This window comes from Cydia strobilella, chromosome 12, assembly GCF_947568885.1.
Source record: "Cydia strobilella chromosome 12, ilCydStro3.1, whole genome shotgun sequence".
NCBI classification, from domain to species: domain Eukaryota; kingdom Metazoa; phylum Arthropoda; class Insecta; order Lepidoptera; family Tortricidae; genus Cydia; species Cydia strobilella.
The window spans coordinates 12,156,444-12,183,246 of NC_086052.1; the positions used below are offsets into that span (position 1 = coordinate 12,156,444).

The 26,803-nt window shown below is 37.6% G+C and overlaps 3 protein-coding genes across 7 annotated transcripts in view; 2 read left to right on the forward strand and 1 right to left on the reverse strand.

Moving 5' to 3' along the window:
* Positions 1 to 224: 224 nt before the first annotated feature.
* LOC134746156 (cytochrome P450 315a1, mitochondrial) lies at positions 225 to 9,282 on the forward strand. 5 transcript variants are annotated; one of them, XM_063680457.1, is made up of 8 exons: positions 225 to 267; positions 3,493 to 3,685; positions 3,775 to 4,178; positions 4,262 to 4,462; positions 5,306 to 5,442; positions 5,651 to 5,845; positions 8,332 to 8,547; positions 9,015 to 9,282. In XM_063680457.1, exons 2-8 carry the CDS (start codon positions 3,507 to 3,509, stop codon positions 9,129 to 9,131), a joined length of 1,449 nt encoding a protein of 482 aa, XP_063536527.1. In that variant the 5' UTR covers positions 225 to 267; positions 3,493 to 3,506; the 3' UTR covers positions 9,132 to 9,282. The 5 variants fall into 5 exon arrangements, with proteins under 5 accessions (XP_063536527.1, XP_063536523.1, XP_063536524.1 ...); XM_063680453.1 differs by lacking the exon at positions 225 to 267 and adding an exon at positions 274 to 522; XM_063680454.1 differs by lacking the exon at positions 225 to 267 and adding an exon at positions 274 to 512.
* Positions 9,283 to 12,991: 3,709 nt separating this feature from the next.
* On the reverse strand, positions 12,992 to 25,352 carry LOC134746155 (armadillo repeat-containing protein 5). The gene is made up of 12 exons (XM_063680452.1): positions 25,045 to 25,352; positions 24,631 to 24,857; positions 24,214 to 24,445; positions 21,060 to 21,228; positions 20,124 to 20,300; positions 19,317 to 19,711; positions 17,805 to 18,135; positions 16,915 to 17,091; positions 16,556 to 16,793; positions 15,000 to 15,108; positions 14,360 to 14,505; positions 12,992 to 13,903 (listed from the first exon to the last, which is right to left on the reverse strand). Exons 1-12 carry the CDS (start codon positions 25,288 to 25,290, stop codon positions 13,144 to 13,146), a joined length of 3,207 nt encoding a protein of 1,068 aa, XP_063536522.1. The 5' UTR covers positions 25,291 to 25,352; the 3' UTR covers positions 12,992 to 13,143.
* Positions 25,353 to 25,756: 404 nt separating this feature from the next.
* Positions 25,757 to 26,803, forward strand: part of LOC134746203 (active breakpoint cluster region-related protein) — a 62,664-nt gene continuing 61,617 nt past the window's right edge. The window contains exon 1 of the mRNA XM_063680529.1: positions 25,757 to 26,182. Coding sequence (XP_063536599.1) covers positions 25,901 to 26,182 — 282 coding nt within the window. The 5' untranslated portion in view covers positions 25,757 to 25,900. The remainder of the gene's footprint in view (positions 26,183 to 26,803) is intronic.

The following is a 26,803-nucleotide window of genomic DNA, read 5'->3' on the forward strand; positions in this document are numbered from 1 at the left end:
CGTGGTTTTATGATCTCTAAAAGGCACGGATGCGAAGCTGCAACTAATACTTATGTTTTATTTTTAATTCGCTACTTGCGAGATATCATTTTTATGTATATAGATCTATTGTTTATGCATTAAAGATTGCAAAACTTGCAAAATTGTGCGGTTAGGTAGGTTAATATTAAAATTATACGCAATTCTTTGTGGCAACTCCGTCAAGTGGACGAAAACTGGCTCTGGACGGTATATGGAATACCTACCCTACGGAGAAAAAACTAAAAGGTTCGCATTACCATAGTCAGCAATACATAATTCACTGAATTATTATCATTTATGACCGTTCTTCGAGATACGCTTACATACTGGGGCACGACGGCGAATGTGGAGTTTTGTTTCAGTTAAGGATAAGCAGTTGCCGACTCGTGTTGCTTATTACTGTATGCGACCACGAATAGTGTGATTTCGGCTTATAGTAGGTACTTTATGAATTATTGTCTAAGCTGCATACAAGGGAAGTAAACAACAAGGTAAGGTCAGGTAAGTACGTGAATTTATTTTATTTTAGACGATTTTTTTTATAATTCGACACATTTTTGATAATTTTTGCTACAATTACATTGTCTAGGATACTACGGGGGCTGTGCCGAAAGTTGTTAGCTGTTCCGGCTCTATTCATGCGATTACAACATTAATTTTATACCTGTGAGGGATATTTTAATGCTAATTATGGCTATGAAAAAAGATTAACTAATGAGAGTAGTTTTTTATTTTATTACTACGTTTTGTATGGAGTTAGAAATTGCTTAGAAATAAACGGCAATTTTTGTCACAATTAAACGAATTTCTTATTAAAATCTTTGAAAATCGAACTTCAATTTACCCGGGACTAATTTTTCGGTTATTTCTGCTATTTCCAATATATAACTGATAAATAATTTTATGTTAAAGCACATTTTTGTCTGAAATTTCTACTTTTGACGACACCTATTAAGTCAATATATTTACTCAATCAAAACGATTTATAGTATTTATATGTAAGTTAATGGTCAAGATTCCCAATTAGCAACACCATTTTTTTTTAACCTAATAAAAAATGGTAATATATTATAATTATAGCACACTAATAAGGAGTGGCAGACAACGCACAGCCTAAACCGTTAAAAGTAGGACCTTTAAAAAATTTGGAACATTTATCATTCAAATGATGTAGAGCTAGATCGAGCTCAGGCGCCATTCACTTATTACGTAAGACGATTTTTGGCAGGTTTCGACCCCTTCCCTCCCCTATGTAAGAAAAGGCTGACCCCCTCTCCCCTATATATGCTATATTACGTAAGAATCTACAGGAAAAAATGAATACACGTTTGGTTTATACACTAAAATAAACCAAACGTGTATTCATTTTTATTTAAAAAAAAACATTTTTTAACGTTTATTTGTACTTTTAAAGAGTTTAAAGGTACTGGAGCCCGTTTAAGACTAACTGCACCGTGCTTGATTTGATAGCATAGAGTGTTGTGAGTGTTGGTCAGTAACGTGTTATTTTAAACGTAATAATTTCATAGAAATTTAAAAATAATTGATCTTTCTGATCTTACATAAGAACTATGAAAACCCCCTCCCACCCCCTTGTAAGAAAAAATAAGATATGTTGCCCCCCCCCCCCCCCCTAAATCGTCTTACGTAATAAATGAATGGCGCCTAACAAGGACGAAGTCGCGGGCGGAGTATGAACCCCGTATGTGAGTTTGTAAGCGGTTACTGTAGCCTATGACGACCGGTATGGCCTAGTGGGTACTTGGGTAGTGACCCTGCCTGTGAAGCCGATGGTCCAGGGTTAGAATCCCGGTAAGGGCATTTATTTGTGTGATGAGCACAGATATTTGTTCCTGAGTCATGGGTGTTTTCTATGTATTTAAGTATTTATATATTATATATATCGTTGTCTGAGTACCCATAGCACAAGCCTCCTTGGGCTTTAAGTCCCACGGTAAGTCAATCTGTGTAAGAATGTCCTATCAAATTTATTATTTATTTATGAACGCCCCGGAACTCCAGGGATGTTACTGGGGATTTGACTGCTATAATATACTGGCGCTCTCAGCATTGAAGATGAATAAAATAATTTTCACCACACCAACTGGTAAAGGCTCTCTTTGATTGTTCAAACCCTGATAAGAAACATACACTTTATTCACGCAAGGCAAAGTAATCAAATGCAAATTTTGAGTTGTTTTCTTATATTTGCTGGTAGAATTGATTTTTGAATTAAGATTTTAAATGATAAATATTTAATAACATTCATTTTGAATCGATTTGCTTTGATTTAGTTTGATATTTTACAGTTAAGTAGTATTTTTCTCTCGGTGGCAAATTTTGTTTTACCCCGTGCCTTGAAACCCTTGGAACGCTCAAGAATCCATTGTTTAACCACTCGCTACGCTCGTGGTTTAATTTTGGAATGTTTCGCTTGCTCGGGTATCAATATTAGCACGAGAGGTTAAACAGCAACTTTGCCCCCTTGTAAAACAATAGTTATTTACGATACAAGTGCGGAAAAGAGGAAATTCGAAACGAGTGGCGATAAATTAAAACACGACCGCAGGGAGTGTTTTAAATTGATACGAGTTGCGAATTATCTTTTCGCACGTGTATCGTACAACGTTTTACAGTACATATGGCCCTTTAAACTTTCGACATATGCACGAAAAGTGCTCATTCCCGCACTAGTGCGAAAAAGTAGCACCATATGTACTGTAAAATAACTATTGTTACAGACAGAAAACTACTGTCCCCAGACTAGTCAGTTAGGTAAGGTAAAGTAAGGTAAGTTTTTTTAGTTGTAATGACGGGACGCTAAAAGAAACATAAATAAATATGTAGGTACTTATTCTAAACATTCGGTTATGCTAAAAAATATCATGCAGGCTGCTTCAAAAGCTGTCAAACTGATTATTTCAAGTTGTAAACCAAACTCACTAGCATAACAACAGAATACCGGATTACTAGGGTGATTGATAGCGACACCATGTTGGAAGTCAGCTACTTTTAAACGCGGATAAGTCGCTGCTTTTATTTGGCCCGGGATAATTTTTGCGGAAGGTTCTAATATACAGCTTTTTTATATTATAATGGAAAAAGCTTGGAGGCAATACAACAATATTTGTATTGCCTCCAAGCAGAGGGTACAGGGTCAGAAAATATTTTTTTCGGCTCACTTCCCTCTGCTGAGATTTAGCTCGACGCCTTCCCCAAATATCACATAAAAAACTATTATATGAACCTATGGCGAGATGGTGGGAAAGTTTTTTGAATAATAGTGCCCGACCTCAAAATGATTAAATACATCACAGCTCTCGTCTTACAAAACCTATGTTATGTGCTGTGTACTGCGTTAATTATCATAATGTCAATTGTTGTTGCTATTGGTATTCAATCAAATACGATAACTGTGATTTTACCTCAATCGTCGAATGAATAAATATTGTCATTAAATCTCTGTTGTAGATATCCGAGTCGCCATGTACTCTTTAATTGGTAGATCTATTTCCCGAGTCAATCAAAAATATAACACCCGGAGTTGTGTTATGCCCATCAGACAAACTGTACATGATAAAACTATTGACGATATGGCGCATCCAAAATGCTTACCTTTGCTCGGAACTAAATTGGATTTAATGCTAGCAGGCGGTGGAACAATGTAAGATATAAATACTTTACTTATACTAATATTACTAATTACATGGGCTAGATATTAGTAAGTTTTTAATAAGCGTTTACAACTTACAGGTTGCACAAATATATTGACAAGAGACACAAAGAACTAGGACCTATTTTTTATGAAAAATTAGGATATAACACGAAACTAGTTTTCATTAGCGATCCGCTTATGATAAAGACAGTGTTTCTAAGCCTTGAAGGAAAATATCCCATACATATATTACCCGAACCGTGGGTTTTGTATGAAAAACTGTATGGTTCCAAGAGAGGTCTTTTCTTCATGAACAGTGAAGAATGGTTAGGAAATCGCCGAATAATGAACCAACATTTACTCCGAGAGGGTTCCATTGAATGGCTCGAAGATCCCATTAAAACTACAGTTAAAAAGTTTGTCCACGCTTGGAAAGGAGGAATCGAAAAAGGGCGTACAAGAGTGAATTTAGAATCTGACATGTACCAACTGTCAACAGAAGGTATAATGTTTCTTCTAATCTATAGCATTAGGTCATCAAATAAACTAGATGGAATCTTCCTTTTGATTTGTATATGTTTCCAGTTATATTAGCCATACTTGCTGGTGCATCATTGAATGGTGTCAAACATTCTGAACAGATGCTTTCCAACTTCTCAGAGACAGTAAAACAGATATTCCAAACAACAACCAAATTGTATGGTTTGCCATTAAATATCTGTCAACGTTTAAATTTGAAAGTATGGAGAAATTTCAAGGAATCTGTAGATGCGTCGCTTTATTTGGGTATGTATAAGTTGAGTTATATGTAAGCCTTTTATATCCTTTTCTCCTTAGGACCCTGGCCCTGACGTTTGCGAGGGATTATGGATTATTTCAATGAGATTACGTCATGACATCATTTTTTTTTAAGGTAAACTTCTTTAGGCGCGTTGGGCATTTTTTGAGATGGGAAAAAAACAACTTGCGACACTGTGACGGTAACCGCAGAAAACATCACACATGCTCATGAAGGACGTTATTACACGCAGGCATATATGCCTACCTCCCTCCTAATTTACCTCCCAAGGATTTTTTTCCTAATTATCATCAATGCTTAGAAGTGGGAAAAATATTGACACTGGCGACATTTTTTTGGTAGATGTCGCTAACGCCCTCTAAAATGCATATGAAGGATTATATGGCGTAAATATTTTTTATTGTCAACGGGTACCTAAGTCCCGGTAGCTTACAGACTCACAGTTAATAAAGCGGGGGGCTTGTATCTTGTGTCCCGGAGCCACGAGTTCGAATCTCAACCAAGACAGTGATTTCTCCACACTTCTTTTTTTCTATTCTTTTATTCATTTTATGCATTGTGGTTTCGTTTGCAGAAATTTCTACATACAACAGCTACAAAAGTTAGGTATCTTAGATGTCAATATTTTTTTAACATGAAGCTTTAAATGAATGTTTACTATAGAAATACTAATAGTACCTACTAACAAATTTACGGTGTTTATTTATAGTTAAAAAAACGAATTTATTTAATTAACCAGCTGATTATAATGTTAACGGCAGGCATTGCCATTTTAAAATTGTTACTTAATACATTCTAACGTCCATTTCTATTTCATGCTGCCTATTTAGCGCAGAGTCTGGTATCAGAAATAATAATCAAAAGAGAAGAAGGCGACGGTCTTATACAAAAACTTCTCAAAGATGGAGTAAACGAAGAAACAATACTACGGTTAGTTGCAGATTTTATATTAGCTGCTGGGGACACGGTAAGAACACAACCTAATACATTGGCCCTGGCCGCTTTTATACTTTATCGTGTCGTCCACAGTAACGACACGATTTTATCGTCACGACATGTATGGGATTGTATGCAGAGGCTTTTATACTATAGTGGACGGTAACGGTAAAGTATAAAAGCGGCCATTCACTATCGAGAGCTCGCATAATAAATGATGCTAATATTTTTTTTTACAGACTGCTTATACCTCAATTTGGAGCCTATATCTGATTTCACAAGACGATAGTGTTAAACATGAAATACGCACAAGAGATGTAGGATACGTGAAAAATGTGCTAAAAGAGTCTATGCGACTTTATCCAGTAGCTCCATTTTTGACAAGAATTTTGCCAAAAGATTGTATCCTTGGCGAATACAACCTTAATTTGCATGTAAGTTTACTGTGTTGAATAGTAGGGCTTTCAGTTTTTGTAAGTTTACGTCTTACTGCACTTCTACATACAATGGAAACTGTTACTTTCAAAGCATTATTCCACTTCTTATAAAAATTCGCAGACGCGCGATTTTATCACAACCTCAAACCGATTTACGTCATTGTCAAGTGTCAAATTTGACATTTAAAGTGAGGTTATAAGGTTATTTATTATTTAGGAATTAGGAAATAAGGAACATGCATGCATAGACAAAATATTAATGAAAAAAATAATGAATTCCTGTAAAATTTTACAAAGCCTGTACCTAAAATCACATGTTCTTGGTTACCGATCGATTAGTGTCTTATGTAATAGTGAAATATTGAACAATGGTGCATTATCAGTTGCAACAAACTACAAATCACAGCAGTGGAAGAATTTGATTCCCAATAGAGAGATTAAAAGGAATTTGTCGGTAGAGGGCTTCGTACAATGGCAAGGACAAGTGTACTCCAGTATATCAAACAGCTCCCTAGTTCATACAATGCAAGATGGACTATTACACTGCCATGATGCCACTGGTTTGCCATGGTGGTCTACAATAGTTTGTTCCACAGTTTTATTACGAGCTCTCATGACTTTACCTTTAACAGTATATTCGACTAGGATTCTTGCTAAAGTAGAAAACATCAGTTTAGAATTAAAAGACATGGTAGAAGAACTAAAAAAGGAAACCGCAATGGCAAAAAGAATGTATAAATTAACAGATAAGCAAGCTGTAATCTTATATAAGCGATCACTGAAGAAACAATGGCAGAATCTTATTGTTAGAGATAACTGTCATCCATTCAAGGCTAGTTTAGTGATATGGGTGCAAATCCCAATATGGGTATGCATGTCCTTTGCACTAAGAAATCTTGTGTACTGCCAATCTGGGGACCCAGCTGCTATAGTGACACTGATGGAGCTCACAGCTGGAGGGATTGGCTGGTTCCCAAACTTAGCTGAACCAGACCACTCATACATCATGCCAATTGCATTTGGATTGACTAATTTGGCTGTTATTGAAATACAGAGAATGTCAAAGCTTCGACAACCATCCAGAATATACAATATTTTCACAAACATGTTCAGGGTATTTTCAATAGTCATGATACCTGTAGCAGCGAGTGTACCATCCTGCATGTGTCTGTACTGGCTGACATCAAGCAGCTTTGGCCTTTTCCAGAATCTGTGTCTTCTGTCACCATCATTGAGAAGAACACTTCACATTCCAGAAGCACCCAGTGAACTGGAGCAACCATATTCACATATGAAAGAAGAAGTTAGATTAATGTTACAAAAAATATCACCTAAAAAGTTTCAATAAAAAGTATGCTTGTATAATATCTTTTATTTATTACTGTTAGATAAACTTTAAAAAACTTGGCTGTGATCTATGACAGGCCTCCTTCACTCGCTCAAAGCCACGCGCTATATGCCTACCGCTCGGCGTATCGTCGACGATATAATCGACAGAGGGCCGCCGAACGCCCGCCTGAGCGCTCGCACCGCACGTTTCCCGCGCTTACGCTTCGAAATGCCGAAACCACGTAATTATTGTGCAGTAGATGGGTGTAAAAGTCAAAAAACAAAAGAAAATTTGTCGTTTTTTAGGGTTCCTTACCCAAAGGGTAAAAACGGCACCCTATTACTAAGACTCCGCTGCCACTGTCCGTCTGTCACCAGGCTGTATCTCATGAACCGTGATAGCTACAGTTGAAATTTTCACAGATGATGTATTTCTGTTGCCGCTATAACAACAAATACTAAAAAGTACGGAACCCTCGGTGGGCGAGTCCGACTCGCACTTGGCCGGTTTTTTTCATTTCCGAGAGACGAAGAAAGGTGAGTAGTATTTTAAATCTATCTTTATGAATTTTGTCACTATTTATTTCTTTGAACATAAGTAGATAAATCGTAAATTAAGGAGTTTTTTGAGTCAGGTATTATAAGTGTTGTTTTTAAATATTTGATTGACTAATATAAAATATGGTTGATTCGCAACATTCGTTTTATTACAATAATAACATAAGTAACAGTACAACCCTAGCGCATTCTTACGATGACGCGTTGGCACGTGGCTCGCACGGCGAGCAAGGCAGTCTCGACTCTTTGTGCGCATACTTATGGTACATTTCTTCTCGTCCTGAGCAGCAGGTATTATTATTAAGATTTTGGAGGCTATTATAGCGTAGGTATTTTCGCTTTTGTATGGGAATGATGTATCTGTTACGTAGTAACTATTTATTAATCTGTGTCTATGACCATTTCAAGTAACAAGTAATGTATTATATTCAGGAACTTTTCTTAGGAATATCAATCAAAAACTAACTACATACAGTGAGTTCAACAGGCAAACTAAAAAAAACCCTGTCTTGTTAAACAATATCAGAATGAAGTTGCAAGGATGTTGTTATTCAGTTGTATAGACCAGTGTTAAAAAAAATATAATTTTCTTTCAGACCCCAATAATCGCATCAATATACACTTCTGGGCGAGATGAGCAATACTTTACCAAAGCAAACATGTTTTTACCTTTCCGTTGGGACAGAAATGATCCAAGAAGGAAGAATCTTGCCAACCACAATCCTTCAGCAGCAATGCCCTTCGCGCTCGGTGCCAGGTCATGTATAGGCAAGAAGTTGGCAATGATGCAACTTACAGAGTTCCTGAGTCAGGTGAGGCATGCTGTAAGAATTTATTTGTAATTGAATAGTTCAAAAAGCAAGGGCCTAATTCGACCCAGAACCTAAAGGCCTAGAAGAATATTCTTCTCATCTTTACAATTGACCATTTTAGGGACTACAAAATCACAAATGTTCTTACATAGGGAATGTTAGCCACATTGTAGCAAAAATCGAAAAGTTTAACTTGGCATTGATACTTCACCAGGTGCAACCATAAATAAAGATCTAGAAGCCCTTCCATCCTGATAGTAATTTTCAGGGCAAAATTTAAACCTCTTAATTTCTGTTGTTTCGCGCGCGTATAAACAAAGAGGTTGTCGATGGAAAGAAAAAGAAGTCCTAAGGTCGAATGAGCTTCGGGTAGCTAATTGAGTTGCAGAAAGTCACCAGTTCAAATTTCGTTGGGGCACTAAATCCTTTCATTACTATGAAGATTATTTTCCTCTTTTTTTTTGCAGATCGTAAACAACTTTGATTTCAAGTGTACAAATAGTGGAAAAGTGTTCTCAGTCACTTCACAGGTCCTTGTGCCCAATGAACCTATTCAACTGACTATATCACATAGGAATATTTGAAGAAAATTGATAGGTAAAACTTTTTTGTAAATTATATTTTTCAATGATTACAATGAAATTAAAACAATTGATAAACCTTCATATCTAAGTCAGTGCATTAATGTGTAAAATATCATTTTTTTTAAGTTTTAATACATGAGATGCAAATATACATGTATGAATAATTATTTAACAAAACCAATTCAACAATTCTTATGTCATTCTTAAGAAACACGGATCTTAATAGTGTGTGGCAGGCACTTAAAATATTACTAACAATGCCCTTAATTAGTGTTTTTCGTTTTCTACGATCCCGTATCGCGGAGAATGACACATGTTACAGACAATTCAAAGCACGTAATACTACACGGTAAAGCCACCCTAGCCTAGCCTTAGCCTGATATGATATAATTTTCTATAAAATTCTATAGGGGCCGTGCGCGTTAGAGGGACTGCCATCTTGTGGCCCGAATCGGAAACATAAACGAGTTCATGCACGCTCCCTATACTATACCGATGGGGTTGGCCGGTCGAAATATTTAGCAGATGGCGCCAGCATAGCTTGCCCTGTTGAGGGCTAACGCGTATGAATTCGCCGCTAGGGGCGCTAGTGTAGATGGTGGTCTTTTCCATAGTTCGAAATGTCAAATGTCACTTCAATGACTGACAGCTGTTCTTTAGTCTTTTGGACCACCATCAACAGAGGAGAGGCGCCAACTGGTGAGCAAAAAAACGATAGCCCTCATTGTGTAAATTTTTTGTTTTTTTTAATGCCCTGGATGCCAGCCCTTTAAGCCAATCTCATAGAAAAAGGGGCAAGCTATGATGGCGCCATCTCTGCAAACCTTTGACAGTTGCCAACCCCATTTTAAAACATTTTCATATCGTAATATCGTAGGTATATAATAATTTTATTGTAAGACATAGTACAGTCCGTGCAACAGTATTTAATAAGACCAAGCGACAAAAGTGTAGATATTTTCCTCAAATACCTTTACAAATGGAGTCTCGAAAATTATTAGCGAAGGGAATAATTATATAGGATAGAGGGTTACTGTCATAGTAAATTTGGTAGTCAGAGTCCAACATACAAATCCACGCGTACGAAGTCGCGGGCAACAGCTAGTCTATATATATAAACGTAAAAGTCCTGACTGACTGACTCACTTAAATCAACGCCCAGCCCAAACCGTTGGACCTAGAGAGCTGAATTTTTCACAATAGGTAGTATCCACTAAGGGGTTTTTCAAAATTCATCCCCTAAGGTGGTGAAAAAGGGGTTGAAAGTTTGTATGGAGATCATAACTTTTTTTGAGTGCAGGACTTGAAACTTTGTATAAAGGCATATTATTAAAATAGTGATTAAAACAGTGATTTCAGCGTTTTCAAAAATTTGTCCCCTAAATGGGTTCAAAAAGGGTTGAAAGTTTGAATCCATTACAAATACTTTGAAACTTCCTAGAAAGGCATAATAGCCGATTATAAAAAAAGTAATATTGACTTTTTGGAAATTCAACCCCTAAGGGGGTTAAAAAGGGGATGAATGTTTGTCTTGGGGTTTAAATTTTATAATATAAATGTTTATTAATTATAATAAATAAACAAGAAACTCATTTCAGCGTTTTTAAAAATTCATCCCCCAAGGTGGTGAAAAAGGGGTTGAAAGTTTGTATGGAGATCAAATATTTTTGTGAGTGTGGGACTTGAATCTTTGTATAAAGGCATATTATTAGAATATAAGAAAAGCAATTTCAGCGTTTTTTTAAATTCATTCCTTAAAACTTAAAAGAGTTAAAAGGGTTAAAAAGGGGTTGATAGTTTGTATAGGGTCCCAATTATATTTTAAACTAAGAGTTTGAAACTTCGTAAAAAGGTATTTCATTAAAAGAGAAGAAAGCTAATTTCAGCGTTTTTGAAAATTCATTCCTTAAGGTGGTGAAAAAGGGGTAGAAAGTTTGTATGGAGGTCAAACATTTTTTTAAGTGCGCGACTTGAATCGTTGCATAAAGGCATGTTATTAGAATACAAGACAAGTAATTTAAGCGTTTTTAAATATTCATCCCCTAAAAGGGTTAAAAAGGGGTTGAAAGTTTGAATCTATTACAAATGCTTTGAAACTTCTTAGAAAGGTATTGTATAAGATTCCAAAAAAGTTTTTTCAACGTTCTTAAAAATTCAACCGCTGAAGGGGTTAAAAAGGGAATGTAAGTTTATATGTGGTACAAATTTTCTTTTAAGCTAAGAACTTGAAACTTGGTAAAAAGAGCATTATATTAAAATAGACGAAAACTGATTACTTACACAGTTTTTGAAAAGTTTGTATTAATAGTTTCGGGAGCGAATTTTTTTTTTTACAGTGGACTTGTAAAACTTCGTAGTTTGTGTAAGACCAATTTCATGCGTTGTATAATTATTAACAATTGATTAACCGTCCCTACTGATATCTTTTGCTGCATAATGTTACAAATCCACGCGTACGAAGTCGCGGGCAACAGCTAGTATATTATATGGATAAATGTTTTTTTTATTAGTATTTATTATTTTAATATGATTTCGACCCATGTTCTTTCACTGATATGTGTTAAAATTGTGAAATAACAAACGAAACCGTCAACGCCATCTAAACGAGAATAGGTCGAAGATTGGTATTGGTGGTAGCGCCATCTGTGCGAGCAGAAAATTTTCTTGATTTCCGAGAATTCCGAGGCACGTTTTTTCCGTAGACTTTATTCATCTTATACGGAGTTATATAGGTCTTTGCTATTAGGGTCGGTTGCACCAAACCGTGCTAAGTTTTATTGTATGGGAAGTTTCATAAATCTCTGCTGCGTGACGTTGATCAGTCTGTTAATTGTAGTTGGTGCAACTGGCTCTTAGTGTGGCAAATACTTGTGCCGTTTTGGCTATCTTTGACCATTGTCCTTTGACCACCACAACTGGCCATAGCTAGGGCTACCAATTACCATACGTCCCGTATATACAGGACTGACACCGTATTAAAGGGTCGCGTCCCGTATTTTTACCTGCCCCGTATATCAATACCGCTGTAAAATACGCACATATATTGGTCAAAATCATCTCTGTTTAACCAGTTGTTTACCTATTTAACTAAACAAGATTTTACAACTCTAGTCTCTAGCCATAGCCGACAATGCTTACAGTATAAAAATAAATGTGACGTTTTCAATTAAAAGGTACCACATTGTCGCTTACCATACGAGGATTGCTTGTATCTTTATACGAAAAACCTGTCAGAATGTCCTTATGATAAGCGAAAATGTGGTACCTTTTGATTGAAAACGTCACAAATAGTCGCGGCGCTCAAAAGATCAATCAGATACTTCTGCAGCTTTAGTTCAGGCTTTAGTTCAGCCTGGCCAATAATATATGATCATTGTCAAGGGGGCGCTGTTCATTCTCATGTATAGTGTGACAGTTCATATAGTATGTAAAAATTAGTTCCAGTGAAATTCCGCAACATGGTGCGTGATCATATATTCCTGGTCAGCCTTTAATACTGTAAGATTGTTTAGCACCCTATATACCCTTATACTCTATCTTGAGTAATAGCAATATCTTGGTGGTCAACTGGTCAAAATTATATGAAGTAATAAAGTTTATAGCGAAACAAGACATACTGTATTATTTAAATGGATACAAAATTTATTTAGAATTTTCCCATTTTAAAGTTGAGGTGGCCTAACCGGGTGGTATCACACTTAACAGCTACTGAGAACGTCCGTTGCATACATAGTTATGTAAACGAGTATGCGATATAAATATTATGGCGTTCCATGCAAAGGAATATATAAAATAAGATTTCATTCGTAGTCTGTTTATGTCAACTGTTAAGTCAGTGCAGGCTTGACTTAGATGAACTATTTACATGTTTTAAATTGAATTTTGTGATTATGTTGGTCCTGTACATATCCATAATTAAGTAATCAGTAATTGTAAAATATACATTGTAAAACAAAGGTATATAAGGTCCACTTAATAACTGAAAAAAGATTGTCAACATGTAAACATAAATTCATTTAACGAGTTGTCTCACAATCATAGTCTTTATGTCGTCCAACCACTGTTCTTTATATTCTAAGTGTAATATAGCGCTGAAGGACCGCGCGCGTTGCGCCTCGCACATTTTGCCTGTCAGTAAGTATGCAACGGATTCAACGCAAAGGAAACCCATGCCTTCACTCAACGACCACACGTAGATCTTATCCGCAGTCTCCGGCGTCAGTTGGAACTGTAATATGGCACTACTCAGCAAGCCTTTCAGTTTGTCAAAAAGGAATCTGTCGGCTAGCAACAATACTTCTAAGTTAGTTTCTAGTTTGCCCGCTAGAGGGAACACTTGTACGTCGCATTTTGGGTTGTTCAAGCCGATGTGTAATAGAGTGAATAAATACTCGAGCGCAGGTTTTGTTACGTTTTGCAGTCTGACGCATTTTTCTGCCGATTCCTTGAAGCATCCCATAAGCATGGCACTGAATACTTCAGAGTTCTGACATAGGAATATCTTGTTTGCGTTAACTTGTGATTTGTCGTCTAATTCGAATGTCACTATGTCGGATACTGCCAAGTTGTCTAATATTGGATCGTAGCTGACGCAGATCTGATCGTTGAACCTGTTCTCCAAAGATTTAGGGTCTTTTATGTGTACGTTGGTGGCGAGCTTCGATAGGGCGGTGACGCACACTTTCATGTCTTCTTTGGATTCCGATATAATGTTGAACAGGATGTTTAAGGCGTTGCAATCTATAAAATATTTCTTCAACGGTTTTTCAGTTCTGAAAAATATATCAAGATTTTTAAGTGACTGGCGTATAGAAATTAAGTACATATCGCTGCCCCAATATTACAGGGTTGTATGTTTCACCTTTATCGAACTGAAATTTGAACTTTATCATAGTGACACTAAGTCGAATTTCAACTATCTTGAAAATGTAACATAACCCTGTAATATTGGGGCAGCGATATTACGGACAGATAAATTATTTGCTTTGTGTAAATAATTCGACTATTCAAATTTAAGTCATATTTTTAATTCAGGATTGTCTACAGAACTTGGCACCCATTTAGTTCTCAATTCTTTTGTCGAAGGCGTCGTTGTCATATTTTTTTTTTGCACCCATGTTCACATTTATGTGGAGGGATAATTAGCTGAGTCGAAGTTTTAAAATGATCATTGAACTATAAATGGCTGCAGTGAACCCGTTTTCACGAGTACAGTATTGAAGCCTTACCTTACTATGTATGGCAGTGTGATGGAGAGTGTTTGTTGCATGGCGGGGGAGCCTTTTAGAAGCTGGTAACTAATTTCGCCGATACCGTAACTGGACTCGGCCAGGATTGTTAATTGGGCCAACAGTTTTGAGCTCAATCTCAAGATCTGAAAAAAAAAACAGGTTATAAAGTACTCAGACAATAAATTTTTTGGTCGTCACACATTAAGGTGCGACCCTTACACCAAACCGTCTATCATGGTTAAAGCGTTCCTAAATTTTATTGTTTGGGAAGTTTTATAGTTCACTGCTGAGTATCGTTGATCAGTTCTCTAAATGTGACCCAAGTTGCTATTAGTAGTCAAGCCCATAGCGCCAAGAACACACATGTGGTGCAACAGATATTCGGTATTCGACCGAATAGTAGGCAACATTCGGCCGAATATCGAATATACGGCAAAGCGGTCGAATACCGAATAGTAGCCGAATATTCGTGGCATCTCTAGTTTATACTGGCTCGCATGCTACTCGGCGTGCAAGTTACGTTTCTGCATGTGACGTGTGGCGTTCAAAGGGTCAACTTTATAGGATCAATCCCGTAGGCCGTAAGTTCCGTTTTGAGATATGGAAAAACATAATATAACGAAAATAGTGGTCACACCTGCTTGCACTGCTGGCATTTAGTAGGCGGATGCTTGGAGACGACTGACATTTTGTGAAGTCTAAGAGCTAGCCTATGCTTGAGTATACTCATGAGGCACAGGGCATTGCTGGAAAGAAAATATTAAATTATCAGTTTTAATTCATGAATTGTTTTTCATAAGTAAATAAAAGACGGCGAATGGTTATTTTAACCTCTAAATATCAAATGATATTTAGAGGTTGATATTGATGAATTATTTAAACGATCAAATAACAAATGAATGTGAACATAATATATTTTCAAATACGTACTACAAATACAAATGAATTGAAGAAGAGATATCAATTAGTGATGCACCGGATATTCGGTCGGATACCGGATAGTGACCTACAATCCGGCCGGATACCGGATTGAAACTTTGCTTGATTTCGGAGTAAACAAATTGGATTTAAGAAACAGTCACGGTCATCATAATCGTACTCGTTTATAATTTTAAAACAATTTAAACGTTCCACTCACTTGCTCGCGCACTCCTTTCGAACCTAGAAATGAGCCCGCGCTGATGTTCACTACGAAACAGGTCAAAACCTGCACAATGCGCACCAGAAAAACCGAAATGTAGCTATAGTTTCGCCGGATCCAGAATATTCGGCCGATGGGCAGGCCGAACATCCGGTATCCGGCCACAAACGACTAGCCGTTGCATCTCTAATATCAATTCTATTTTTACTATTGTAAGGCATTAAATTCATTAATCGTATCTTAAAACGCTTGCAAGTATTTTAGCCGCCCTGACCAAAAGCAAAGGGCAGTGCAGGTCCTTACATAATCCTACAACTCATTGTGGGCAGGGCACTGGGCACCCTCTTCTCGTGAGTACTGCCATGAAACGGGTCCTCGGATGGCCCTGATACTAACTGCTTTTTATCGAAATAATGTAATGGGAATGGCAATCACTGCATAATGTTAGGATACCGTCTTGTATATTTGGTCTTCCAATAAATCAGTTCCAGAAAGCACTCCATAAATGGCTAGGCAAAAACAATTTTTACTCAATATCCGAATTTCTTACATATGAAGCAAATGAGTTGTTAACTGCACATGGACAAAGCAATGTGCACAACACATACGACTAGGTAGATAATGTTACAAAATGTAAATAATAAGTATTGTGTTTGTAAAAAGATAAGTATTGTAAATAGATAAGGTATAATAATGTTATAATAATTTAGTTGATGTAAATATGTGATTAAATTTTTGCATGTCTAATTTAAGGTACAAACATTATTGATACTGAATAACTTTGTAATCCACCATTACTGTAGATAATGTTTGGCAAAATAAATGATTTACTGTAATAAAGTGTAAAATTGAGGCCACCTTAAAACTCGTGCAAGTATGCCGCTAGCACCAACATAATCCAAAAACGGCAACGACGCATTTAGACACTCGTCCAGTGAGTAGTTCCAATGTGTGACTGGTTCTTCTCGTATGTCCCCGAGATTATTACTCGCCAGTTGATATACTAATATTAACTCTATTTTTATAACTGTAAGGTGTATAATTCTACGTACCTTAAAACTCTGGCAAGTATCCTAGCCGCCCTACCCAAAGGCCGCTTACACTTCTCAACATAATCCAACAACGCATTGAGGCACTCTCGTCCAGTGAGTAGTTCCAACGTGTGATTAGACACTGGTTCTTCTCGTATGGCCCCGAGGCTATTGCAAGCGCCGTGGGACACTCGGAATAGAAGTACGAGGACGCACGCTATACGGGACGTCTTCGAGTTCTCCAGCTTGCCGGAGCTCTCTGAAAATTATTTTGTGGTTTAGGTATTTCACATTTGTATTGCGTTTAAATTTGCAGGTTATAAACATTGAGACTTGTACATGTTACATCTCTCTGTCTGACATGAGGCTGTCTCGCTCACCGGCTGTGGGCGCGTCGTCGAGGCTCTCGTCGTCGTCCATGATGAGCTCGTCGAGTCCGTGCGCCACCTGGGCCGCGTCCAGCTCGGCGCGGGCCGCCGCGCCGTCCGCGTCCGCCTCGCCCTCCGCTTCGCATAGCACTGGGGAGTACCGCCCCGATATCTCGGAGTCTGAACTCTCTGTAAACAAAAAAGGCTTAAATATTTTTTTCAAAATGTTAAATACTCGTATAAATAATTTTTCTCAAAAATGGACGGCAAAGTCGACGTTGCCGGTTAAAAAGTAGGTGACGAAGTGCGTAGTTTATGGTCAGTCAAAAAATTAAAAAGTTAGTCTCGATTTCAGGACTGCAATGTTGCATACAAATTCCATTATTTGTCGAGTTCCAAACTTTTTAAAAGTTGAAGTGGCCATATCAAATGAAGGCATTAAACAGCCAAACAGATGATCAGTACTTATTATTATAATCTTGGTACCGCGACTATTTAGGTGTCTCAAATAGGTTGGCGTATTTTCAGCAGAAAAATACACTTCTATTTTTAATTAAAAAATAAAACTGCGGCAAAGCAAATCTTTTTACTTTTTTCTGTGAAAATATATACATAAGAACGTTCTTCTGTAAAAAAATTCTATTATATTAGTTATTATTGCGCCATTTTTGAGAAAAGCACTATATATGACTCGGCTGGAAGGCTACTTGCTGGCTTCGGATTCAATTAAACGGACTCCCAAGGTCGTCCGTTTAAAACGAATCCTCAGCCAGCAAGTAGCTACTTCCGAGCCTCGACAATAATGTACTATTAGTTTAGACTAAGACTAAGCTAATTTAGACTAAAGGTCTGAGTAAATCGGCGGAACGGTAGCGCATATCATTGAAGGGGTTATACTTTACCTTCATTAATGCTCAGAGGCGAGGTGGGGCTTTCACTACCCGAGCTCCATTGAAAGTCCTTCCAACACGAGGAGCCCATACTGCTGCTCTCGCCCGTGCTCACGCCCGACTCGGGGCTCCAGTCCAACCGCGCGCGCTTGCTGGCGGGGAACTGGGAGCCGGCCGGGAAGCCGGGCTGGCCTAACCCGGCCTCGTAGTAGGGCGAGAGGGGGCTTTGGGGTCGGTCAGGGCTCATGGCGCTTCGGGAGCTGGAAGGCCATTCGGGGCTTTTTGGCTCCCAATATACGCCGGCTGACCAGTCTTTGCTGGCCATTTTGATTAATTGTGATTTCTAAAATAAATAAATAGTGTGAGTTCTCAGAGAGTGTAGGCATGAAAAGTAAGAAAATTACAATTTGTCGACCATAACAAGCATACACGACATAATATTACGCAATCTGCCACAAATTATTATTATTATTATTTCATTTTAGACAGGCAGCTGATGCTGGTACGTCTAAATCATAGTTCACTTAGCACAGTTAGCATAGTTTGTCTAGTCTATTTTTAAATTGATTAACACTTGCAGAGTTCACAACTTCTGAGGGTAATTTGTTCCAAGCCTTTACTACTCGGTTTGCAATAAAGTGTTTGCCGATATTTGTTTTGTGCTTTGTTGTTATTAGTTTAAGGTTGTGTCCTCTTGTGCGCGTGTTTGAGTTTCGAGCGAACAGATCGCTTAGTTCTGGACAGTCGTAATATCCGTTAATTATTTTGAACGTTTCGATCAAGTCGCCGCGTTCACGCCTTTTTTGCAGTGTTGTCAGGCCCAGCTTGACTAATCTTTCTTCGTATGAAAGTGACTTTAGTTGTGCGGGAATTTTAGTGAATCTACGCTGCACTCGCTCGATCATGTCAATATCTTTTTTGAAGTATGGATTCCATATCTGAAAGCCATATTCCAGAATTGGTCTTATGTAGGTCTTATATATCTTTAGCATTGTTTCGGTGGTGAGGATACGAAAAGCTTTTCTAATTATGTAGATTATAGAGTTAGCCTTTTTTACTATTCGTGAAATATGGGGTTCCCACTTGAGATCATTAGACACTATGACTCCCAGGTCTTGTTTGTCTTAACTTTTTGATAAATTTAAATCATCATACAATAAAATACAGGCTCTCAAAAAAATTGGACATGTAGGCATAGTAATAGAGGCCCATTAGCATTGTTCTTGTAGCCCTGCCCGCCCGTATGAGATTTTTTCTATCAAGTGGTGTCCAAAATTTACGCGTCCAATAAATCAGAAATCAGAAACATTTTTTGATGAGTATCAACAGTTTTACCCTTTTCGGGCATACAATTTATTTTATCTTAAACTAAGTAATCTTAAACTAATTTATCATATGCATAATCATATGCTCGCAGCATATAATTATGCACATGCATTATGCAGCATATGATTGCTTGGCAATCTCAGTACTCCACTTTATTTTTAAATGATTTATTCCAAATAATTTGCAATTTCTACTTACCTTTTTTAAAGTCATAGGGCTCCTTGACCGCGCCCTCTTCAGGTACTTCCGCCGCGGCGTCTCCTCGTCACTCTCACTGTCCTCCGAGGCATCACTATCCACCGCATCCACAAACCCAACTATCATATTATCCCTCTCAATCACCACCTTTAGCTCATCTTCATTCTTCGAACAAAAAGGACCTCGACGTCTTACGAATAACGACTTGCCATCGTCAGTATTTAACTTCGCTTCGGTTTTTGGCGCCTCCGTCTCTTCTGTTTTAAATGCGGTTACGATCTCGTTTGACTCGGCATTATCTAAGTTGTTGTGTTCGAAGTCCATGGTTGCGACGAACGTGGTTAGCTCGTCGGTCAGCAGGCTGATGAGCCCTTTGCTGACTAGGATTTGGAATGCTGAAAGGTAATATCATGCATCAACATGTCATGTAGTATAGCTATTAATACAATAATGAAACATAAGAAGAGGCGAAAAGTAAAAAATGTTTAAGATGCCTAGATAGATGTTCATGACATTGTTATCAAGATAACAAGACATACCTACTTAATGATATTGTGATCAAGGCACAGATTATACTACATGTTTAATTTAAGAAATAGTACCTACGTAGCTTATAACTATCGTAAAAATTGCCAGTGCGGCGCGCGGTGACGTGCGTTCGTGAGCGCGTGTGGCAACCAACTAGCTTGCTTTACAAATCATCATTATCATCAAGTACCTACAAAGTAAGGGCGCATTGCGGGTCAATTCTAAAATTTCTTGGAAGGCAGCTTCTATGCTTATTGCACATATTAATGTGTCACTTACAAGTATCATCGAACACATATTGCAGCAACGCCCGCATTGCATCCGGGCTGACCCGAGCCGCGGCAAGTAGAAGTGGCAGTCCACCGCAGTGTCGCAGCCGTGAGCGGTTCACTGACTCACCACTCAGCTGTGCGAGGGCGCGCGCCGCCGATTCCGTCTTTTGCCAGTATGAATCCTCTGGGAAAATCATAAGTATGAAATTACACACATGAAATTAAATATGATCATTTGTTCAAATCTACAGAGCCAACAAACACTAATGAAATAACAACTTTTGAAATAAGGATGAAAAAAATTAGAGATGCAACGGATAGTTGTTTGGCCGGATACCGGATGTTCGGCCTGATCATCGGCCGAATATTCGGTATACGACCGCCAAATATTCGGTATCGGGCCGCCGAATATTCGGCCGGCAGAACTATACCTACATTTCGGTTTTTCAGGTGCGCATTGTGCAGGTTTTGACCTTTTTCATAGTGAACGTTCGCGCGGACTCATTTCTAGGTTCGAAATGAGTGCGCGTGCAACGTGCAAGTGAGTGGAATGTTTAATTTGTTTTAAAATAATAAACGAGACAAACGAGTACGATTATGACCGTGACTGTTTAAATCCAATTTGATTACTCCGAAATCAAGCAAAGTTACTATCCCGTATCCGGCCAGATATTATAATAAGGGCCGGAAAGGCCGATACTGGATAGTAACCGAATATCCGGTGCATCTCTAGAAAAAAATCGTCGAGACTAGAGCTCGCGACTACGAGATACCAGTACGCCACTCTACCAACTGCGCTACCGAGAATTGCTATTCCGTATTGGAATTTAGTCTCGCCTGTGGTAGTAAATATGTCAGTAGACTATCACCAAGATGGCGGTCGATAAGCAACTCCCATACAAGGGTCAATGTAAATAAAAAGTAACATTTTTGTGATTTTTACCTGAATTCTTAAGTAAAATCCTAACAAGGCACTCAACAAGTCCAGCAGTGCCAAGAAGTGGCCGGCATGAAGAGAGGTAGCACAAGTTCATAAGACATTTCAATGCCACTGACTCATACGTTTTAGTCAATGCCACCAAGCACTGGTATCCTCTGCCATCACCTTGTATCTAAAATGTATATATTTTTATGTTTAGTAACAAAATTGGCATTAGTATTATTACTTATAATTTTACAAAAAAACTTCAAGTACAACTTAAAAATAGGTCTAATAAAAATAATATAAAGGTGACAAAACTTCCGTGAGACACTTAACATATTAAATACTAGCTTTTGCCCGCGACTTCGTCTGCGTGGACTTAGTAACCCCAGCAAGAGTAAGAATAGCGCCTGGAGAAAGTCTTATAGCAATTATTCAATTTGAGCATATTATGCACACAAATTAGCAGACACTTCATTAATTATCTCAATTCCACCCCGCTCTTTACTTTCTTAAGGGATGATTTTCGGGATAAAAACTATCCTATGTCCTTCTCAGGGACTCAACCTATCCTCTATGCCAAATTTCATCTAATTCGATTCTGCGGTTTAAGCGTGAAGAGGGAACACACAGACAGACAGACTTTCGCATTTATAATATTAGTATGGATATTAATAACGGGTCACTCACGTATTTTAAGTCGAAAACGCTCGACATGTTTCACTCTGTACCGAGGTCGTCTGGACAGTCGTCGAGTTGCGAAAATCGCCCGAACTACAATACAATACCGAGGAGCGTCATCAGGAGCTTAGCGAGTCATCGGGCGCGGAGGGCTGCGGCCCGCAGTCTGCGCCGGACGGTCACCGTCGACGCAAGCTCCTGATGACGCTCCTCGGTACGGAGTGAAACATGTCGAGCGTTTTCGACTTAAAATACGTGAGTGACCCGTTATTAATATATTTAATATAAAGGTGATGCAAGAAGCCCAGGGTTATAGTATGGAAATTTGATAGCATTGGTTGTAGAAACCTGTCTTTATTATCAAAGGAAAATGATATAGGTCATGATCTTTTTTAATTTTTCAAAAGGATTTGTAGCACATTTTAAGATCCCATCAACATGCTCCCTAGGGCCACTGCTAAATAATTGTGATTATTTCAATTTAAAAATAGATATTTAATAAGGTTTTGACATAAATTTCATTTATCGCTGACTGTACTTTTCTTTCCACAGGCAACTAAACTCTCTAGTCTTTCATCGAGACAATTCTAAAAACCCCAAACACAATTAGGTTGCGTTGTTTTATCACAGAGTTCCTATGGCCACCTCCTGTCTCCATCATCAGATCAGCTTGATGGTACCATAATATTTATTTTATTTTTTATTTTCATTTTATTAAAGACAACAAAATGGTCCAAAGAGTGTTAGTTGATCCTAGCCTACGTTAGTACTTAATAATAAACACAGATTTTGTCCTTTGACACAATTTCCACATCAAAGGACAATCAAGCTTATTAGCTATCATGTTTAAGATGCTATTACTGCTCCCACGTACCCTACTTAAGAGCGAGGACGTTTTCTTACGCCAGATAGCGTCGAAGCTATCAGTCCACGCCTCAGCAAACATAGTCGACGCGCTGCAGTATCGTGGAAGCCGTAGTAGCACCCTAAATGCGTTGTTATACTGTACACGCAGAGCATTGTAAGCCCGCTGCGTGTAATTGACCCACAGACTTGACGAGTACAGTGATGTGCAGTATGCCTTAAATAAGGTTATTTTGACAGAATTTGTACATCGTGCAAATCTGCGGGCCAGCATGTTCGCACGGACTGACAACGCTCTGCGCTCCCTCTCCATATCGGCATCGTCCCTCAGTTCGTCTGTCAGCAAATGTCCTAAGTATTTAAATTTAGTAACCCGCGTAAGTGGAACACCATTAAGTACAATGGGAGGAAAAAAGAAAGGACATTTGCTGCCAGCTTTAAAGACCATGTACTCGGTCTTTTTAACATTATATGAGAGACCGTGCGAGGCCGCATATGTCTCACAGACAGCAATTAGACGGCGCAATGCAGTGACCGAGGGGGCCAACAGGACCATGTCGTCTGCGTAACTTAAATTATTGACGCAGACACCGTCCACAAAACATCCGACATACATGCTGCTGAGCTCCTCGATCAATGCATTGACATATAGGCTGAAGAGCAGAGGCGAGCTCAACCCCCCCTGCCTTACTCCGCACTCCAGTCTCTGGGGATTCGACAACTCACCCGCCCACCTAACCGTATTCTCCTGGTTCAGGTACCAGTATCTAAACAGTGAGATCAGCTCTGGTGGAAGCCCTATATCACCCATCTTACGCCAGAGAATGTCGTATTATATTGCATTGTCACCCGACTTAGATATGTGGGTCAAATTTAACTAGCAAGATTTGACCCTTACAAATATAGTTACATATTACATACATACTTACTTACATAGGTACATTGGAAGTTAAGAAAAAGCTTGTAAAAAAGGGGGCCGCTAGTACTGTATTTTGTATTTAAGTACCTTTTGAATACATTACAATAGTTTTTACAGTACATATGGTGCTACTTTACCGCACTAATGCGATAATTAGCACATTACGTAACTATTTCGAAAATTTAAGTTGCCATATGTACTGTAAAATGTTATACATGTGCGAATAGGTAATTCGCAACTTGTGTCGATTTAAAACACTCCCTTTGGTTGTGTTTCAATTTATCGCCACTCGTTTCGAATTTCCTATTTTTCGCACTTGTATCGTAATGTATTACGTTGCTGGATTAGTCAATCTATGCGTCCAAAGTTAAAACGGACGTTTTTGTTTTGAGTTCATAGATTGACGTATCCAGCAACATAAAAACTCGTTTGATGTATTCAAAAGGTACCTAAATACAAAATACAGTATGTAGCGGCCCCCTTTTTTAAATATCCATCATTAAATTTAAGTAATCACAATTATTTAACACTGGCGCTAGTGAGCATGTTGATGGGCTCTTAAGCAAAATAAATTCATTCACTTTTCACTCATTAATCTCATTTTGTTGTGACTACATTTCCTATTAGGGTTTTCCATCAACAACAACTATGCTTTAATTGCACATTGACTCATTTGGATTGCTCACCCTGTAAATAAAAAATATAATTTACCTGTTCTGCACATAATGCAGAGGCATGGGTTGTGAAGTAACCCAAGCACTTTAAAATGCCACATATTAGTTCCTCTTGGCTCTTCCTCAGACCTTCACCTTCCTTACTTGAATTGCAAGTAGATTTGATTACACCAGCAGACTCACACTCAGTTGTTAGGAGAATAGCTATGCAGCGGACTGCATTTAAACTAAGCATTTCCTCCCTTTTTTCTGGGACCATCCATAATTGTCTAGAAATGAGGAAAAGTTGTATGAAGTCAAATCCAATATAAACTATGATAAAACAAATTATAAGGCAAAAAAAACATTAATCAATCAAAAAGTATTTTTACATTGTAAGAAAACACATTCTTTTGACTGTACAATACTTAAACGGTTTTCACTTCTGTCAAAACTGTATACAAAAAGTTTTTACCTTACAGCCCTAACAGCCATAGTTAATGTAGGATATGAAGTGTTTTTATCCCGGCTTTCTATCAATGTGATGAGTGCAGTGACGACCCCATGGTTGTGCAAGTTCTCTGCATTGCTGGTCTTCTGGGCCATGTTGCCGATGACGCGACAGGCCCTGCCTACAATACTGTCTCGGCAGACTGTCTTCAAAATAGAGACAAGAGGTCCATAGTAGTTCAATTTTCCAACCTAATTTAAAAAATTACAAGAAATTAATGAAGAATAAATTCAATGCTCCTAATTTAAAAATTCATATCTAAAAACTAATACGATTTATGTGAAATTTCTACAGGTCAGTAAAATAACCATGTCCTTCACAGTTTGTAAATACCACAGTAAAACAATATATGACCCAAATAGTTAAAATAATACTCACAGCTAAACTACTTTCATCTTCTAAACAACAATTCCCCAATATACTTAACGTCAAATCTAGAATTCTTTCGTTGGGTTTGCGTAAATGTGGCAGTAAACACTCCAAGCCTCCACAATCTCGAAAAAGTTGAATTCCACTATCATTTGTTATTACTTTACTTCTTATTTTCAATAGGGTATCCTGGACACGGCTTGAGGATGTTGATTTCAATCCTTCTATAGTAGATTTAACATAATTTTTGTCCATTTTGAAAACAAATATATGAAATTTATTTATTTCATTATTATTTAATTCAGCCCCATTTTGACTTTTTGACAATTATTTCTTTATTGATAGATATTTTCACGTTATGAAAACACTTAAGTGGCTTCTAAAATAAATAAATTCTATTTAAACCGTTCTTTTAAATTAAAAAGTAGCACTCTAAATTGAAAGACAAAATTAATTACAACATATTTACTAAATTGTGTACTGTTTGTACTGCTTATTTTAATTGGAAATGGTAAATGTATTATTTTTTCTTAAACAATTTCCTAATGAATGCTGCGTAAATTAAAACATTTGCCTAAATTGAAACGTACAGGAAACGTAGAGGTGACAGTTGGTCTATAGTTTATGGTGGAAAAATCGATAAAGCTATTCAAGTAATCAGTAAAAGCGCTCAATATTTATTATATTCATGAAATGATTAATGTTTTGACATCGAGAGGAACAAAGACAAGATAGAGCAAAATTAGTAATGAAGACTATATGACAGAAACATAATTGTGATAATTTTTTATACTGAGTAGTTATAAATACAATTTTTGGTGATTAATTTGTAACATAAAATTGACATGAAATCGTTTTGTGAGAGATGAGTGTCTTCGGGGATTTTCAACGTGTGTGGGTGCAACGATTTCCAGAGAGTGCTTTACCAGCCGCTTGGGAGGAAGATGTCAGGGCCAATTTGGCTAAACACAAACAGAAAGTGGCTATACTCAGGGAGGAGTTAGAGAAGGAAGAGTTCTACGTGGAGTATCTGGAGACCCTGTTGTCTGATGTGGAGAAACATAAGACAGCATCGCTGGGGAAAGGGGTGCCGCCCTCGGGAGCTGACGTGAGCGAGGCTGATGATAACGCGGCTGATATCAAGCAGGTAATCTTCTATCCTGATCGCTGCTGAGTGATTCTTTACATAATTATAAACCCATGTTCATATTGTTGCGGTGGTTTACTTTAAAAGTCTCTTTGTGTTCTGTCTGTATGCATTTATAATAACACACTGTCTTATTATCCTTATCTAAGATGATTGTGTCATATCAGTTCCATAACAAGGTGTATTGTAGTCATTTCATATCGAGTGATAGTTAAGTTCTTGTGTAAGATATTGCTTCATTAATAATTCATGAATAATAAAATAATAATAATTATTAATTAGCATTTCATTGCTATGATTAAAGGTGAATAATTTAATTTTCATTAAACAATCGTATAAAAGTTTTTAAGAAATCTCATCACTTACTTTCCATGGCACATAACTGTCTCAGATGGTCATAAAATCAGTTTTTATTTAATGCTAATATGAGTCTACACCTCCCCTACAGTAAGCTAATAAATATTGATCATTAACAACTGCTCATTGATTCATGAAGCATGCAATAACAGTTATCTTAGTTACTTCACACTTGGACTATTAACTAGGTTCAGTTATCTCAGGTAAACTATTGTTTCTCAAGGGATTGTTCCATAAAAATTGTATAAATTCTGATAAAACAGA

Coding starts and splice junctions, on each gene's coding strand:
- LOC134746156 (XM_063680457.1), top strand. CDS start 3,507: ATGTACTCTTTAATTGGTAGATCTATTTCCCGAGTCAATCAAAAATAT. Junction 5,443..5,650: donor TATTAGCTGCTGGGGACACG/GTAAGAACACAA, acceptor TTTTTTTTACAG/ACTGCTTATACCTCAATTTG. Junction 8,548..9,014: donor TTACAGAGTTCCTGAGTCAG/GTGAGGCATGCT, acceptor TTTTTTTTGCAG/ATCGTAAACAACTTTGATTT.
- LOC134746155 (XM_063680452.1), bottom strand. CDS start 25,290: ATGGACAAAAATTATGTTAAATCTACTATAGAAGGATTGAAATCAACA. Junction 20,301..21,059: donor GATTTTACTTAAGAATTCAG/GTAAAAATCACA, acceptor TGATTTTCCCAG/AGGATTCATACTGGCAAAAG. Junction 19,712..20,123: donor ATATGTGTTCGATGATACTT/GTAAGTGACACA, acceptor ATTACCTTTCAG/CATTCCAAATCCTAGTCAGC.